General features: G+C 38.5%; 1 protein-coding gene across 6 annotated transcripts in view; it reads left to right on the top strand.

Annotated features, from left to right (window-relative positions):
- Positions 1-17,235, top strand: part of NFATC3 (nuclear factor of activated T cells 3) — a 135,777-nt gene that overhangs the window by 72,555 nt on the left and 45,987 nt on the right. For 5 of the 6 annotated variants that reach the window (XM_053211298.1, XM_027076038.2, XM_015068853.3 and 2 more), the window contains 3 exons: positions 877-1,076; positions 7,170-7,342; positions 11,406-11,546. In XM_053211298.1, the coding sequence (XP_053067273.1) occupies positions 877-1,076; positions 7,170-7,342; positions 11,406-11,546 (514 nt within the window). The remainder of the gene's footprint in view (positions 1-876; positions 1,077-7,169; positions 7,343-11,405; positions 11,547-17,235) is intronic. The other variant, XM_027076039.2, reaches the window with a different exon arrangement.

Raw genomic sequence — 17,235 nt, 5'->3', positions numbered from 1 at the left:
CACGTCTTTTAAGTCTGGGCTGGATGGTTAATATTGCCTAAAGTACAGAGTCAGTCTATCCTTCCTTTCTTCCTTATTTCCTTTCTCTCTTTGCAGAGCACGAGTTGGGGAGAGGGCCAGAGGGATAGAGAGAGAATCTTCTTTTTTTTTTAATATTTATTTTTGAGAGAGAGAGAGAGAGTAAACTGGGGGAGGGGCAGAGAAAGAGGGAGACAGAGGATCTGAAGCAGCCTCTGCTCTGACACCAGAGACCCTGGTATGGGGCTCAAACTCCCGAACCATGAGTTGAAGTTGGACACTTAACTGACAGCCACCCAGGCTGAGAGAGTGAGAATCTTAAGCAGGCTCCATACTCAGCCCGGAGCCCGAAACGAGGCTTGATCTCAGAACTCTGGGTCCATGACCTGAGCCGAAATCAAGAGTTGGATGCCCAACCAACTGAGCCACCCAGGCACCTTTTTTTTTTTTTTTTTTTTAATTTATTGTTAAGTAATCTCTACACCCAACATGGGGCTCAGACTCAATCCCAAGATCAAGAGTTGCAACTCTTCCAACAGAGCCATGTAGGCACCCTTTCCTTGTGGTTTTTCACAGTACTCTATAAGAAAGCTTTGCAAAATTTTTATTCTGGATATATATACAAAAAACAAAAAAACCAAAACCCCCTCATTCCTTTGTAACATTCCAGCATTTTACAACTCATAATCTTCTGACATTTGGAAGATTGTTCACTTATTACATTTTTATTGTTACCTTCTTGAAATAACATTTTGTGTATCAATAATATATGTTACAGATATAATAAACTTCCTGTTGTAAACTTATTATAAATATAATGGATAATGAATTGTATTTTTGTTTGTTCTTTCTAATTAGCTCCTGGGCTATAATGAAAAGCCGATAAATCTACAGATGTTTATTGGAACAGCAGATGATCGATATTTACGACCTCATGCATTTTACCAGGTGCATCGAATCACTGGGAAGACTGTTGCTACTGCAAGTCAAGAGATAATAATTGCCAGCACAAAGGTTCTGGAAATTCCCCTTCTTCCTGAAAACAATATGTCAGCCAGGTATCTGGAAACATACCCCAAAATGGGCAGTTCTTTTTTTTTCCCCCAAAACAACTTTCAGAGAAAAACATACTTCTTTTTATAGTACAGAAATGAATTATTCATGGTTCTAAATTAACAGAATAACATTATGTAGATAATTGTAAGACATTAGCTAAAGTTGGTAGCAGATTTCCAGAAAGGAAATGCACTTCAGCAGAAGTTTGTGAACCATGTGGTACCAGCCAAGCATTTTGTTAAATGTTAAAGATAAAAATATATGGACTTTTTGCAAGTAGCTCACAGTCTAATAGGGTAGACAAAAGAACAGTTGCAGTACAATTATTATGATTGTCAAATTTCCTTAAGGAAACTTTTACTATCTTCAGGCTTACTTGTTTGACTCCTTTCCAAACAAAATGAGGTGGCTAGCTTCTGAATGAGAATGCTTTAGAGTTTTGTTCAGGTTAGGATTATATGTCACACAAGGAATGCAGTGGCTTAAACAGTCAACATTTAGTTTGTTATTCCATAAAAGAAATGTACAAATAGGCATTTTTAGGGCTAGCACAGGAACTCCGTAAGTCATTGGGGCCCCAAACTCTGTTTTTCTTCTTTGCTGGTCTTTTTTTTTTTTTTTTTTCCCAATTAAAAAAAATATTTTTTTTGAGAGAAAGCAAGTGGGGGACGGGCAGAGAGAGAGAGGGTCTGGACAGAGGATCTGAAGCAGGCTCTGTGCTGACAGCAGAGAGCTTGAGGCGGGACTGGAATTCATGAACCATGAGATCATGGCCTGAGCTGAAGTCAGACGCTTAACTGACTGAGCCACCCAGGTGCCCCTCTTTGTGTGTGTGTGTGTGTGCGCGCGTGTGTGTACATTTTGAGAGAGATCAAAAGTGTGTGCACATGTGGGCAGGGGAGGGGCAGATAGAGAAGGAGAGAGAGAATCCCCAGCAGTCTCTGCATTGTTGGCACAGAGCGTGATGTGAGGCTCGATCTCATGAACCTTGAGATCATGACCTGAGCCAAAATCAAGAGTTGGACACTTCAGCTGAATGAGCCACTCGTGTGCCCCCTCTGCTATTCTTTTTTTTCTTTTTTTAATGTTTATTTTTGAGAGAGAGAGACAGAGACAGAGACAGAGAGTGGAGGGGTGGGGGCAGAGAGAGAAGGAGACACAGAATCTAAAGGAGGCTCCAGGCTCTGAGCTGTCAGCACAGAGCCCAATGCGGGGCTCAAACTCATAGACCGCGAGATCATGACCTGAGCTAAAGTCAGGCACTCAACCGACTAAGCCACCCAGGTGCCCCCCGCCCCCTTGCTATTCTTAACGTGTGATTTCTGTCCTCAAGATTGTCTCTTGTTACAAAATGGCTGCTGGAACTCGAACCATCACAACCATAGTCCCAGAAGGAATAAGGAAAAAGGGCTAAAGAAAACCTCCATCTGAGTTAGCCTCTTTATTTTACTGTGTTGTATTTGTTTATATATATTTTAAAAGTAATAAGCTCTCTGCCCATTGTAGGGCTTGAACTCACAACCCTAAGATCAAGAGTCACATCCTCTACGAACTGAACCAGTCAGGTGCCACAAGTTAGTCTGTCTAATCTGTCTTTATCAAGAGGCTTGTTACAGAAACCTATCTAGCATATCTTATTGTTCATCCTTGTAAATAAGGAAGGTCTGGGATTGTTTTGTTTTGTTTTTACCTGAGCACATTGCTACCTCTAATGATACAGGGATCTATTAGTAAGAAAGAAGGGGGAAATAGATATTTATTTAGTAGGCAACTGTTAATCCCGTCACAACTAGGTATTTGAAACTTATAGTGAGGTTTATTACAGAAATTGTTTCAAACTACCTTTCTTAAAATGGCAGTAACATCTGTCCCAGGCTATTCCAAGAATAGTTATATAAAATTAGATTTTGGTCTCTAGATCTCTTCCTTTAAATTTATACTTAAATAACTTTTTTAGGTAAACTGAATATTGTGATAAAATTATATTATTATAAGAATTGCCTTAAGAACTTACCTTGTTACCTACTTATTACTGGGAAAGACAAGTTAATATTGAGATAAAAACCTTATTTTTACCTGCTTTGTTCAAATGGGCAGTACAGGAGAACCCAACCCAATAAGTCATCACACAGGGGCTACTACAGAGTTCTTTTAAGGCAAAGCAGATAGCTAACTGATGGTCTCTAATCTTTTTTTTTTTTTTAAGATTATTTATTTATTTTTGAGAGAGACCCCAGGGGAGGGGCAGAGAGAGAAGGAGAGAGAGAATCCCAAGCAGGCCCCACAAACTGTCAGTGAGCCCAGTGTGGGGCTCGAACTCAGGAGCCACGAGATCATGACCTGAGCTAAAGTCAAGAGTTGGATGCTTAACTGAGCCGTGATGATCTCTACTCTTTTTTTTTTTTCTTTTAATGTTTATTTTTGAGAAAGGGGGAGGGGGGATGAATGGGGGAGGGGCAGAGACAGAGAAGGAGACACAGAATCTGAAGCAGGCTCCAGCCTCTGAGCTGTCAGCATTGCAGGGCTTGATCTCACGAACTATGAGATCATGACCTGAGCTCAAGTTGGTCGCTCAACCAACTGAGCCACCCAGGCGCCCCAGTGGTCTCTACTCTTAAAATTTCTGTGTTCTCTGATACAGAAAGAACTTTGGAATCTCAACCAATGCTTGTTTCCCACTTGAACAAAGCTCTTTCTTGAAGAGAACAGTGATCTGCCTCCAGGCATCCATTTGACCCATTTTCTTTTCTTTTCTTTTCTTTTCTTTTCTTTTCTTTTCTTTTCTTTTCTTTTCTTTTCTTTTCTTTTCTTTTCTTTTCTTCTTTCTTTCTTTCTTTCTTTCTTTCTTTCTTTCTTTCAGTTTATTTATTTGGAGTGAGGCAGGGAGAGAGAGAGAGAGAGAGAGAGAACACACATAAATGAGGGAGGAGCAGGGAGGGAGAGCAAGAATCCTAAGTAGGCTCTGCACTGTCAACATGGAGCCCAGTACGGAGCTCAAACTCACGAACCATGAGATCATGACCTGAACCAAAGTTTGATGCTTAATGGCCCCTTGACCCATTTTCAAATAAGTGAGGTAGCCAACCATTGAATGAGAAATGCATGCATGTAGGTTTATTTTACTCTAAGATCTTACTTTTTCATCTAGAATCAAAAGCATAGGAATATACTGGGGCGCCTGGGTGGCTCAGTCAGTTAAGCGTCCAACTTTGGCTCAGGTCGTGATCTCATGGTTCGTGGGTTCAAGCCCTGAGTCAGGCTCTGTGCTGACAGCTCAGAGAGCCTGGAGCCTACTTCAGATTCTTTGTCTCCCTTTCTCTCTGCCCCTTCCTTCTCATGCTCTGTCTCTCTCAAATATAAATAAACATTAAAAAAAAGCATATGACTATACAGGTAGCTGCAGAGGGAAATTTAAAACTCAGTTTTGAATCATCTTTTTCTAAGAACTCATAAAATTGATCCCTAGGAGATGGTTTATAGGCCACGTTTCCATTCATTCTTCTGGGTGTTCAAAGCACTAGACTTGAATCAAGTTAAATTTAAATAGAAAATCACCAGAAGCTTCTTATACTTCTTAACTTTGTTTGAAGGATAGAATAAGAAATATCCATATGAATAACTCTTCATAATCTGAAAAACCACTATTAAAGATATCATCTCTTGGTCATTACACACACACACACACACACACACACACACACACAGAATCTTTTCAAGTTAAAGGGAAAAGGCTGATGACATGGTAGATTTTGCTTTACCAGACAAGGAGAGACCTGTAAACTTTATCACATTTCCTTTTTGCCTTGGCTTCTGGGAAGTTCGGTCAAGTTCAGGTATAGTAATTTGTATACCCCTAGATTTGGAACATATTTATATTTCCTGTTGCTTCTATTTAATTTTTTTTTCTGTTTTTCCTTGACCTTATTTGTATTTATGTTGTAAAATGCCTCATCCTTTTAAAAGTGATGTATAAATCAGTGAATTCAGTTAAAAAGAGTACATGAGTTTGTAAGATTTTCAAGAAATTGGGAAAGCTTCACATATCAAATAAGGTGAAAAAATAAAAATAGTAGGATCTGAACATATCTACCTTCTCCTTTTCTCATCTATTAGCACATGAAATAGGTTGTAGTCAGAATTCATGTCCCTTGCCCAACCAGTTCTGGCATATACTGCCTACCTAGATAAATCCAGAAAGGACAAAGCTGCAGAAATATCATTGTTTCTAGTTAACAAACACAGGTACTGCTCTCATTCCACCCAGCTTAGAGACACACACACCTGAAGTTTTTCTGGCCATTCAGTATGGATTCCAGTATTTACTGCCTTATCCTACTCATAACTCCTCCCTGTTTTTAAAACTGGATGAAAACGGATGTGGCATTATTATACTCTGATCTAAAATATACTCGTACTTAAAAAAATAAATAAAATATAGTTGTATCTGTAAACAGAATTAATAGTGATTTATTCCTACATGTGTAGTTTTCTTGTTGGTCTGGTCTTATCTTTTCTTGAAATTCATAGGCAGAGCTTTAAGATCGTCATTTCTGATACTCTTCTTCTAACTCTTCTCTTAGAAACTTAGCTCTCTGCTAAAATACCTTCACTCTCAGCACCTGGCTGGCTTCTCAGTAGAGCACATGACTCTTGATTTTGAGGCCATGAATTTGAGCCCCATGTCCGGGGTAGAGTTTACTTAAATAAAATAAAATACCTTTCCTCAAAACTCAATAAAATGGATGATCTCTGGCATTTCCCCCTAAAGGCTCATTGGCATGTTAGCATGAATAATCACTACTTGATACAATTTGATCAGTACTGCTTTGAGCTAAAGTGCAATTGTTCAATATTAATTAAGTATAATTCATTATCCATAAATGACAAATACTTTCAAGAGTGTTTTCCTTTTTTGGAAATTTCTTCTCCTGTGTCTTTCTGAAGGTGAAAATATTCACCCTTTGGGATTCTTTCTTGTGCTTTACTGGTTCTTAACTTGATAACCTAGTTTTCTAACACATATTGTCCTTTACAGCAACTTCTGTGGCCTCTGGACAGTTGAGCACTAGAGTTGGGACTATTGGTAGATAAAGCAAAGGGATGGATGACAAGTAATACCACAAGGGAGAGTAAACTTTAGGATGTTGATTGCTAGTTTTCCATTTGCTTTATTCTTTCAATATGTGAATAACAAACACATGTTGTAGGTACTCTTTCCTACCCTGATTGTGTGTTAAGCAGCCATACAAGTAATGCATTTTGAAGATAATGAAAAGTTAGACCCTAAATGCCGAAACTTTAATCTTATATGTGTATTCTTTAAAAATAAAAGAATCTTAGCCTGATGGATTGTTTTTACTAATAAACCTATCACTAGAAAAGTCTAAATATGCTATTAATGACTGATTTAGAGTCCTACAGGTTAATCTTTTCTGGCTTAGTTACTTACATAGAATTAAGGTCTTTTTACTTTGTATTACTTATCTAGTTCTGTAAAAGCACTCCAAAATTTAGTGGCTCAAAGTAATAACTGTTCATTATTTTCATGATTCTTAGGGTTGGCTGGACTCAGCTGGTCTATTCATGTGGTATCAGCTGAGATCACTCATGCACCTAAATTCAGCTGGGAGCTCAGCTGGATTTGGAACATACAAGCTGTCTGGGGTGACTGGAGTAGTTGAGGATTGGCTTGGCCTTTCTCTCCAGTTTCCTGGATGGACTTCATGGTGGCTCAGGGCTCCAAGAGAACAAAAGAGGCTTAATGTTGGGCTCATAACTTATACTGCATCACTTGGTTACATTCTGTTTGTCAAATCATAAGGCCAGCTTTCACCTCTTAATGGGAAAAGTGGCATGCAGGTGCAAGAATGGGGAATAATTGACAGCCATCTTTTTAGACAATCTGCCATACTTACCATTATTACACTTTTGTCATTCAAAACATTTTTAATCTCAGAATTGAAATAGCAATCATACATCTTTCTTTTTGGACCTTATTTTAGGTAGTGATAGTTCTTCCCTGCCACGTTTAGCTAAGTTGTTGGGAACCATTAAATATCAGTAAGCAAATAAAATGTGTATATTTTTCTCCCTAGTATTGACTGTGCAGGTATTTTGAAACTCCGCAATTCAGATATAGAACTTCGAAAAGGAGAAACTGATATTGGCAGAAAGAATACTAGAGTACGACTTGTATTCCGTGTGCACATCCCACAGCCCAATGGAAAAGTCCTTTCTCTTCAGACAGCTTCCATACCTGTTGAGTGCTGTAAGTGAGCTTGTGATGATGTTTTCAAATTTTGTTTATAATAGGCAATTTCCTATTTTGCTTTTAATGTAATATTTGGATTAAAAGTATAAACTGAGGCACAGAGTCTGGATAGCTGAGGAGATTTTCTTGTATGGAAATAAGCTATGTGTTTAGGTGGGAGGAATACAGATCTTGGAGTTAGAAAATGGGTTCTCGTTATAATTTGACCATAGGTTGTGTGGGACTATAAACACATTCTCTTGACCACAGGTTTTTGTTTTTGTTTTTTTGATGTTTATTTTTGAGAGGGGGTGGAGGGCCAGAGAGAGTGGGGGACAGAGGATCCAAAGTGGGCTCTGTGCTGACAGCAGAGAGCGTGATGTGGGTCTGGGTATGAGCCCTGAGATCATGACCTCAGGGCTAAGGTTAAGTTGGATACTTAACCAACTGAGCCACCTAGGGGCTCCATTGACCACAGTTTTTTTTTTAACCTATAAATGAGGAAGGTGGGCTTGATGACACCTGAGGACAAAATGAAGCTATGATTAAGTATCCCTTGGTCACCTTTGTTTCATTAAAACATGAGCCGCCTTGTTGGAAGATGCCTATCTCTGCAAGCTGACACCTCAGCTAAATAAAGACTTAAAGGGGTTTTTTTTTTTTAAACCATTAACCTGTTTACAACATCAGATTGAGAAAGTGAATGCTTTTTTCCCCTGATTTACAAAGGCAAGAAATGAGAACAGGCCCTAGAACATGTACCTACTTACACCCTGGAGAACTGTGGGCCTCTGGTAGGTTAGCTGGTAGTACTGTAGTATTGAAACTGCTATTTAGATGTTTAGGGCATAGACTTATAAGTGTTCCAATTCATGTCTTAATTTTGTGTTGGAGGAAACTGAGGCACAAGTGTCTAAAGTACTCCTGCAAGCTTATTTGCTTGTTAGTGACAGAACTGTGCTTAGAACACAGGTTTTCTTAGACTCTTTCAATTATACCATGTTATTTCTGTTAAACACGTGCATTCTTTATTTGGGATCAAACCTACTGTAGTACCTTTCTGTGCCTCCTTTTGCTATTTATGAAATTGAACTATTACTTTATTATTTCACAGTTAACTGAGAAATCACTGAGTAAATACATAGTAATAGAATTCACTATAGAAATAGTTTTGTATTTTTAACAGACAATACAGGTACTTATTAAAATTCAAAAAGAATATAGAGTGAAAAGCAAATTTCCAGGTCAACTATTTCCCCTTATTAGAAGCAGCTATTGGGGGGCGCCTGGGTGGCTCATTCAGTTAAGCATCCTACTTTGGCTCAGGTCATGATCTCACAGTTGGTGGGTTTGAGCCCCATGTCCGGCTCTGTGCTGACTGCTCAGGGCCTGGAGCCTGCTTTGGATTCTGTGTCTCCCTCTCTGTCTGCCCGTCCTGTGCTCACGTGCGTGCTCTGTCTCTTCTCTCAAAAATAAATGTTGAAAAAAAATTTATAAGCAGCTATCATTGCCAGCATTTTTATTTTCCTGCCAGACTCTTCTATGCCCATATAAGCATATATGCCTCTATTTTTTAGCAAAGTTCATTTAGATAATTTTTCAATTGTTTTGTTTATTTTTGAGAGTGGGGACGGGCAGAGAGAGAAGGGGACAGAGGATCTGAAATGGGCTCTACGCTGACAGCAGAGAACCCGATGTAGGGCTCAAACTCACAAACCATGAGATCATGACCTGAGCAGAAGTGGAAAGCTTAACAGACTGAGCCACCCAGGTGCCCCAGAGTTAATTTAAGTAATTTAAGTTCATAGAGTAGTTTGAGTTTTTGAGATGAAGTTATTCTAAAATGATTTTCTATTTTTTCTTTTAGTTTATTAATATGTGATTATTGTTGGGAATATAGAAACACAGAATGGAAAAAGAAGAAATGCAGAATGGTACAAGGAATAATAGCAAAATCTTTTGTAATCACTACCCTGTGGTGTAGTCACTATTAACCTTTCTTTGGATTTTCTTTCTTTTTTCTTTTATTGTTTATATGTATACACACACACACACACACACACACACACACACACACACATGAAGTATCTTCATATATATGAAGGGGAGTGGCAAAGAGAGAGGGAGACACAGAATCCAAAGCAGGCTCTAGGCTCTGAGCTGTCAGCACAGAGCCTAATGCGGGTCTTGAACCCACAGACTGAGATTGTGACCTGAGCTGAAGTTGGACACCTAACCGACTGAGCCACCCAGGCTCCCCTGGTGAACACAGTTTTGCTGTTACTTTGAATGTACCCATGATGGCTAGTTTCCACCATAAATATCTAAAACATGAATTAATGTATTTCCTAGGCCAGCCAGTGCTTGTCTTCATGCCCCTTCTCTGTGAGTCATTTGGAACATAAGTAGGGACATAAGTATTTTCTGAGATCTAGGTTGGTGCTTGATACTTTCCAAGTGATAGTTGATCCTGAATCCCAGACCCATGCCCTATGAAAGGGTCTGTTTTAGCTTTCTCTTTTTTTCATTTTTGTTTATTTTGAGAGAGAGAGAGTGAGAGAGCGCAAATGCGTGTGTGCAAGAGGGGGGTGGGCAGAGAGAGAAGGAGAGAGGGAATCCCAAGCAGATTTCACATTGTCATCACAGAGCCCGATGCTGGGCTTGAACTCACGAACCATGAGATCATGACCTGAGTTGAAACCAAGAGTTGGACACTTACCTGATGGAGCCACCCAGGTGCCCCTAGCATTCTCTTTGAATAGAGCATTGATCCCAATTTAAATACATTTTGTGGCTTGGTTTTAAATAGTTGGGAGAAACAAGAGCCACAGTGAACTGAGAATGTGTGCTTCCTAAGGCATTCAAGTTTAAATTTCTTTAAAATGTTCTAGTCAAACAAAACAGCTGACCCTCAGAGCTACCAGTTTTCCACCCAGGAAGTAGAAAAGTAGACCTGTTTTCCAACTGTGAAGAAGAGAGCATAATCCACACTTTTTTTGTTTTAATTCAGAGAAAAACCTAACTATCTAGGCATTTGCAAGAAACCCCTAGAGGACCTAAGCCCTCAAAAGAATTGTAATGTGTAGCTTAAAGCTCAAGCAGTTAAAAAAAAGAAATAGAGAATCCAGAAATAGGATCTCCACAAAATATAACAACTTGGAATCAGGCAATATCAGAGAAAGGTGGCACCAAGGGTACTGTTTATAAAAGTTGATAATTTAAAGAATGGCTCTGAGGCATTAAAAATTATGTTCACATACACTAGAAGGAAAAGTGCAGTGCACTGTAGAAACGTTTACTTCCATTTTTAAAAATTTAGTGTGTACTTCATGTATGCTTCAGTTATTTAGTTATTTGGAAAATTGTCCAGAATGGCATCTTGTTGTCTTGGTGATGATCTAGATATTTTCTTTCTTTTTTATTTAAGAGGATTAAAAAAACATGATTTTTATTTTTGAGAGAGAAAGAGCACATGCACTCACATGTGGGAGGGGTTGGGGCAGAGAGAGAGGGAGAGAGCTCGATCCCACAACTGACCGTGAGATCATGACCTGAGCTGACATCAAAAGTTGGATGCTTAACTGACTGAGCCACTCAGGCACCCCTGACCTGGATATTTTCTTGATGAAAGAGCTAATTCGTGTTTATCCTTCAGAAACTTGTCTTTTAATTGTATGCAGTATAATTACATATGTTTGGATTAATTTGCTTTTTATAGTTATATTAAATTCATCAATTTTAACAGTTGTAGGGAAGAAATACATTGAAGACTTAAGCTAAAAAGAGGAAAGTGGGTGAAATTAATGTTTTGGAGTCAATATGAAGTTGCAAGCATTGATTAATTTTTCGTCATTGGTTTCTTTACAGTTGTAAGAAAATTATTTAGAAATCACAAATCTAATAAGTCGTATTTTCTAAATAATGTGGTTATTTTAGTGGATTTTGTTACCGTTGTCTTGAATTTTCAAAGCCCAGAGTTTGCTTCTATTTTCATTGTATAGCTTGAATTTGTCATTTACATATGAAAGATTGTAAACTAATATTTTGTTTCTTCTCAACTCCTAAAAAAAAAACCAAACAGCTCAGCGGTCTGCTCAAGAACTTCCTCATATTGAGAAGTATAGTATCAACAGTTGTTCTGTAAATGGAGGTCATGAAATGATTGTGACTGGATCTAATTTTCTTCCAGAATCCAAAATCATTTTTCTTGAGAAAGGACAAGGTAATAACATAAGATTTGAGTTGATTGGCTTCAAAATAAGGGGCAAAATGAGTAAAATGAATTATTCCCATGTTTCATGGACAAAAACAAAATAGTTTTTCTAAAGCTACAAACATCATTTACACAGATTTTTTGGTAAGCCGTATATTTCTTAAATGTTAAATTCTCATTAAGGGTATCTCAAAAGTAGAAGAATCCTCAGTATTTCTACATATATATATATACGTATATGTATATATATATATATGTATATACATATACGTATATATATATATACGTATATATATATTCAAGAGAATTGATGATGTGTTGCACAGAAAACTTACAGCGACATTATTCATAATAGCCAAAAACTGGAAACAACCCAAACAATCATCAATTGTTATATGGCTAAACAAAATGGGGATGTCCATACAATGGGATATTATTCAATCATAAAAAAGAACAAAGTACTGATTCATAACACAACATGAATGAACCTTGAAAACATGCTAAGTGAAAGGATTCAGCACACAACATCCAAAATCAGCAATCCATAGAGACAAAGTAGATTAGTGGTTGCCAGGGGTTGGAGGGAGGGATCAGTGGAGAGTGACTGCTGATGGGCACAGGGTTCCTAGAATTAGATAATGGTAGTGGTTGTACAGTTCTGTGAATATACTGAAAACTTCCTGATTATATAATTTAAAAGGGTGAGTTTTATGTATTTTATATATAAATATATAAATTATATCTTCATTTTTGTAAGTGTAGAAGAATCCTATGTCTTTCAGGGTGTTTAAAACATTTTTTCATCTATTATTCCTTCTCATTTTTTAAGCATTTTTAAAATTGTGAAATACCTTTTTATGAGAATAATATAAGAGATACCCACACACCTGACGCCCAGTTGAAGAAGTAAGACATTTATCTCTGAAAGGCCTTTTGATGTCCCTTCCCAAATGGATCCCACTCCTAAATCAATCCATGCTTTTCTTTATAGTTTTATGTGTTTTCTCTGGTTTTGGACTATGTATATAACATTTCATGTATTCTTCTGAAAATTGCTTTTTTTTGGAAGTCAACATTAATGTTTTAAGATCGATCCACGTAACAGAAGATCATTCACTTTTACTACTATATAGCTTCACTGTATGAACGTGCTACAATTTATTATCTGCTCTCCTACTGGACTTTTGGGCTGTGTCTAGTTTTTGGCACTACCAAACAATAGCCAATAGTGTGGCCATGAACATTTTGGTTCTTATCACCTGGTAGACATAGGTTAGAATGTCATAATTTTTAAATTTTGTTAATCTGGTCGATGTAAAATGTATCTTGAACTTTGGATTTGAATTTTCCTGATCTTATTGAGGTGATTATTAGTCATTCATGTTTCCTTTTTTGTGTAATGTCTTTATGTTTTTGTCCACTTTTTCCCATTGAATCAGTTTTCATTTTCTTACTACCTTATAGTATTCTTTATGTATTCTGGATGTCAAAGCAAGTTGGGAAAGTGCCTCATTTTTTCCCACTTACCAAGTGTGTGCCCTGTAATTTCACCTTCCTTTGAACATGTGGCTGAGCTCATCTCTGAAACCTTCTGGGCTGGGGGCTTTGTGGTACTATTAATTTCTGATATAATTCTTTTCAGAGATATGGGACCATTTAAGTAGGTATGGGCCATTTCATAGGTATGGGACCATTTCTTCTTGAGTTAATTTTCATGATTTTTATTTTTCCAGGTAAATAGAAAAACACACTCTGTGTTTCTCCTTTACTCTCACAGTGTTACCACACTCAAAACACTTCTGACACCAGATGTGTGGGTTTCCCGTATATCAGCTGATTCTTTGATATGAGCTGGGTTGGGTGTTCTGAATGAGGTCAGTTCTGACACTAACTGGAGTTAGTGCAGACCCCACAAGTTAAGGGCTCAGTCCCTTAAGACTGCCCGCCACTTGAAATGACAATCAAAAGTAGTAGATGCCCAGGTACGCACTTCTGTCTGGCTTGGCTACAAATCAGAGGCTCCCATGACTCACTTCTTGGTTTTGATCATTTGGTAGAGCGGCTCACAGAACTGAGGGAAACACTTAGGTACCATTACCAGTTTGTTACATAATAGAGGATATCAGAGGGTACAGATGAACATCCAGATGAAAGAGATACATGGAATAAGGTATGTGGGAAGGGGGTGTGAAGCGTCTGTGTCCTCTATAGACATTGCCCCTGTTCCAGCCACCTCCATGTGTTCAGCAACCCAAAAGCTCCTTGAACTCTACTGCATTTGGAATTTTCATGGAGGCTTCACACAGGTTTGATTGACTATTCCATTTCCAGCCCCTCTTCCTTCTCTGGAGAATAGGGGTAGAACTGAAAGTCTTTCTAGTGACCAGCCTCCATCCAGGAGCCTACTAAGAATCACCTCCTTAGAACAAAAGATAGTCTTATCACAGGAAATTCCAAGGGATTTAGGACTTCTGTGTGTCATAACTGGGGTCAAAGACCAAGTATAAAAACAAAAGGTACTCCTAGTGTTCTTCTTACCACTTGGAAATTACAAGAATTTTAGGAGCTTTATACCAGGAGCCAGAGGCAGAGATCAATATATTTTTTCCCTATTATTTCACACTAGGATTTTATTTATTTCACCCAAGTTCTCAAATTTGTTGACATTTATTCGCTTATAATACTCTATTTCTGCATTTGAATTATGTCCCCTCCCTTTTTATAGAGGGAGCAAGCGCACATGCTGGCAGGAGAGAGGGGGAGAGGCAGAGAGGGAGAGAGAGAGAAACAGTCCCAAGCAGTCTCCTTGCTGTCAGCGTGGAACCTGACCTGGGGCTTGATCACGACCCTAGGATCATGACCTGAGCTGAAATCAACTGTTGGGTGCTCAACTGACTGAACCACCGGGGACCCCTGGAATTATATCCCTTTTAAAAAATTTATTCCTGCTATTATTTATTTGTGCCATCTCTGGTTTTTTAGTCAGTGTTTCCATAGTACTTTGGCTTTATTGGTCCTTTAAGTTGTGTATTTGTTTTCTGTTTCCAAGTGTCTGTATTTTTTTTCTTTTCACTTTCTTTTCTTTTCTTTTTTTTTAATGTATTTATTTTTGGGAGAGAGAGCATGAGCTGGGGGAGGGGCAGAGAGAGGGAGACCCAGAATCTGAAGCAGGCTCCAGGCTCCAGGCTCCAAGTTGTCAGCACAGAGTCCCACGCCGGGCTCAAACTCACAAACTATGAGATCATGACTTGAGCTGAAGTTGGACGCTTAACCGACTGAGCCACCCAGGCGCCCCAATATGTTTTTTTTTTTTTTTTTTGGTTTGTTTGTTTTTATTTATTTTTGAGACAGAGAGAGACAGAGCAGGGGAGGGGCAGAGAAAGAGGGAGACACAGAATCAGAAGCAGGCTCCAGGCTCTGAGCTGTCAGCACAGAGCCTGACGCACGGCTCGAACTCACGGACTGTGAGACCATGACCTGAGCTGAAGTCGGACACCCAACCGACTGAGCCACCCAGGTGCCCCTGTTTCTTTTTCTTAAATGGTAATCTCATTTGTTTTTTATCCTTTTGAAACTTACAGATTTAAGGCTATACGTTGCTTTCATTGCCTATCTCTTATGATTTTATTACCTCTTTTTTCACTGAATACATTTTCTTGGAGTTTAAGTAAGTTTAAATCTTTTCATACTAAACCATTTCCTTTCCCTTGACTCTGTCAGCCTCATAAGCTGTTGTTTTATTTTGTTTTCATTTATCATCCAGCCTCTCAAGTAATCTGTCAACTACCATCTGCCGTTTCCTTACCTGCTATGTACTCTTTTGACTTCCATTATATTGAAATCATAACCTAAAAATTTGACACTCAGCTACCCACCCTCCTCCTTGACATTCTTTTCTTTCTTGACCTTTGTGTGATTGTACTCACCTGGTTTTTGGCGCATTTTTAAATGTCTCCACTGTTTTGTTTTGGTTTTTTTAAATCAATTTTTCTGGCCCTTAAAAATAGATGTTTCCCAAGGTTCTGTGGTTCAGCTTTCTTTTCATTATATTCCCTCATTCTAGGAAATTTCATCAGCTGGTCAAATCTTTGTCTATAACTACATTATTTCTTTCAAACTTCTGACATGTGTTTTATTCTTTTGTTTTTGTTTTTTGTTTGTTTTAAATAGGCTCCATGCCCAATGTGGGGCTTGAATTTACAAACCTGAGATTAAGAGTCGCATGCTCTACCAACTGAGCCAGCTAGAAGCCCCCTAACACGCACTTTAACGTACCCACTGAGGGACGCCTGGGTGGCTCAATTGGTTAAGTGTCTGACATCAGCTCAGGTCATAATCTCATGAGATTTACATCGGGTTCTCTGCTGTCAGTGCAGAGCCCGCTTCATATCCTCTGTCCCCCTCTCTCTACACTTACCCTCCCTCTCAAATAAACAAACATTAAAAAAAATTCATTTGTGCCTGAATATAATAAATATGTATGTATATAATGCAGTTTCATTATAGAATACATTTAACTAGAGCTTTACCTTTAAGAACTTTTGACTTAATACAATTACTGGTTTCAGATGAGATTGCAGTTTGTGACTGTGTAACTCCCATTCTGAAAGCACCTTTAGTAATCTCTTCATATTTTAGGTCCCTTCATGTGGCATTTAGGTCACAATCTGTTGCCTTTCTTTTCAGCCTCATTTCTTATTTTTCCCTACCTCATACTTTTTACTCCATCAACACAGCTGCTTATGGTTTCCTCTGTCGTGTAGTTTCTTGCCATCTTGGCTTTGCTTGTCCTCTTAGGCCTAGACCAACCTTCCACCCATATCACTTGAGTTCTACCTTCTTTTTCAGCCTCAGTTCAAGAACTCAGGAAGCCTTCCTTGTCTCTTATCCTTATGCCAAGAGTAGGGTAAGGACCCTGAACTCTGTCTTCTTGGCATATCTAGAGTACACCTTTATTAGTCATTGAAACCACCACAATTTATTATGATGAACTGTTTTTATTTGCCTTTTATAGACTGAAGGTAAGAGTATCTTATCTTCACTATCTCAGTAACCCAAAGTGCCTGGCATGTCAGGACCCAACAAACGATTGTTGAACTAAGCTGTATTTCTTTGTAGACATAGCATTTGTCTCTAGTGTCTGTTATACACAGGGTTAGCTATTATCTATTTATTGGACTGAAAAATGAGAGTCACAATTTAGAAGGCATTGGATTGAGTCTTTTCTGATGTTTTCACAGACCAGATGAAGAAGTCCTGCAAGCTGTGAAGATACTTATATGGGTTTAGTCAATGGGCAGATGCTCATGACTTAAAAAGAATGCTTTAGAGTACTGAACATCAGACTGGAGTAAGAGCTATAGTAGCAGTTGGGGTTCTCCCCAGGTGACAATTCACTTGGGATGAAGAGACAGAAAATGTGCTGGTCAGATCTTTAGGTGACACAAATCTGGAAAGCCTAGCAAATATATTCAAAGACTGTCAGTATTTAAAAAGATCCTGGCAAACCAAGTCTTGTAGGGAGAAGTTAACCTAAGAAGGATTGGGGGGAAAACCAGGTAAGTGCAGCGTGGGAGTTTGAACTTGGCAGTAGGAAGTGTAGTAGACTGAGGGAATCTTGCTGACCACACACTAAGTGTAAGGCAGCATGGTGCAGCTACCCCAAAACTTTTTTTTAATGTTTTTATATTTGAGAGAG

This window comes from Acinonyx jubatus, chromosome E2 (genome assembly GCF_027475565.1).
Source record: "Acinonyx jubatus isolate Ajub_Pintada_27869175 chromosome E2, VMU_Ajub_asm_v1.0, whole genome shotgun sequence".
In the NCBI taxonomy this organism is placed as follows: domain Eukaryota; kingdom Metazoa; phylum Chordata; class Mammalia; order Carnivora; family Felidae; genus Acinonyx; species Acinonyx jubatus.
The sequence above is the reverse complement of the archived record's forward strand: the minus strand, read 5'-3'. Positions and strand labels throughout refer to the sequence as shown.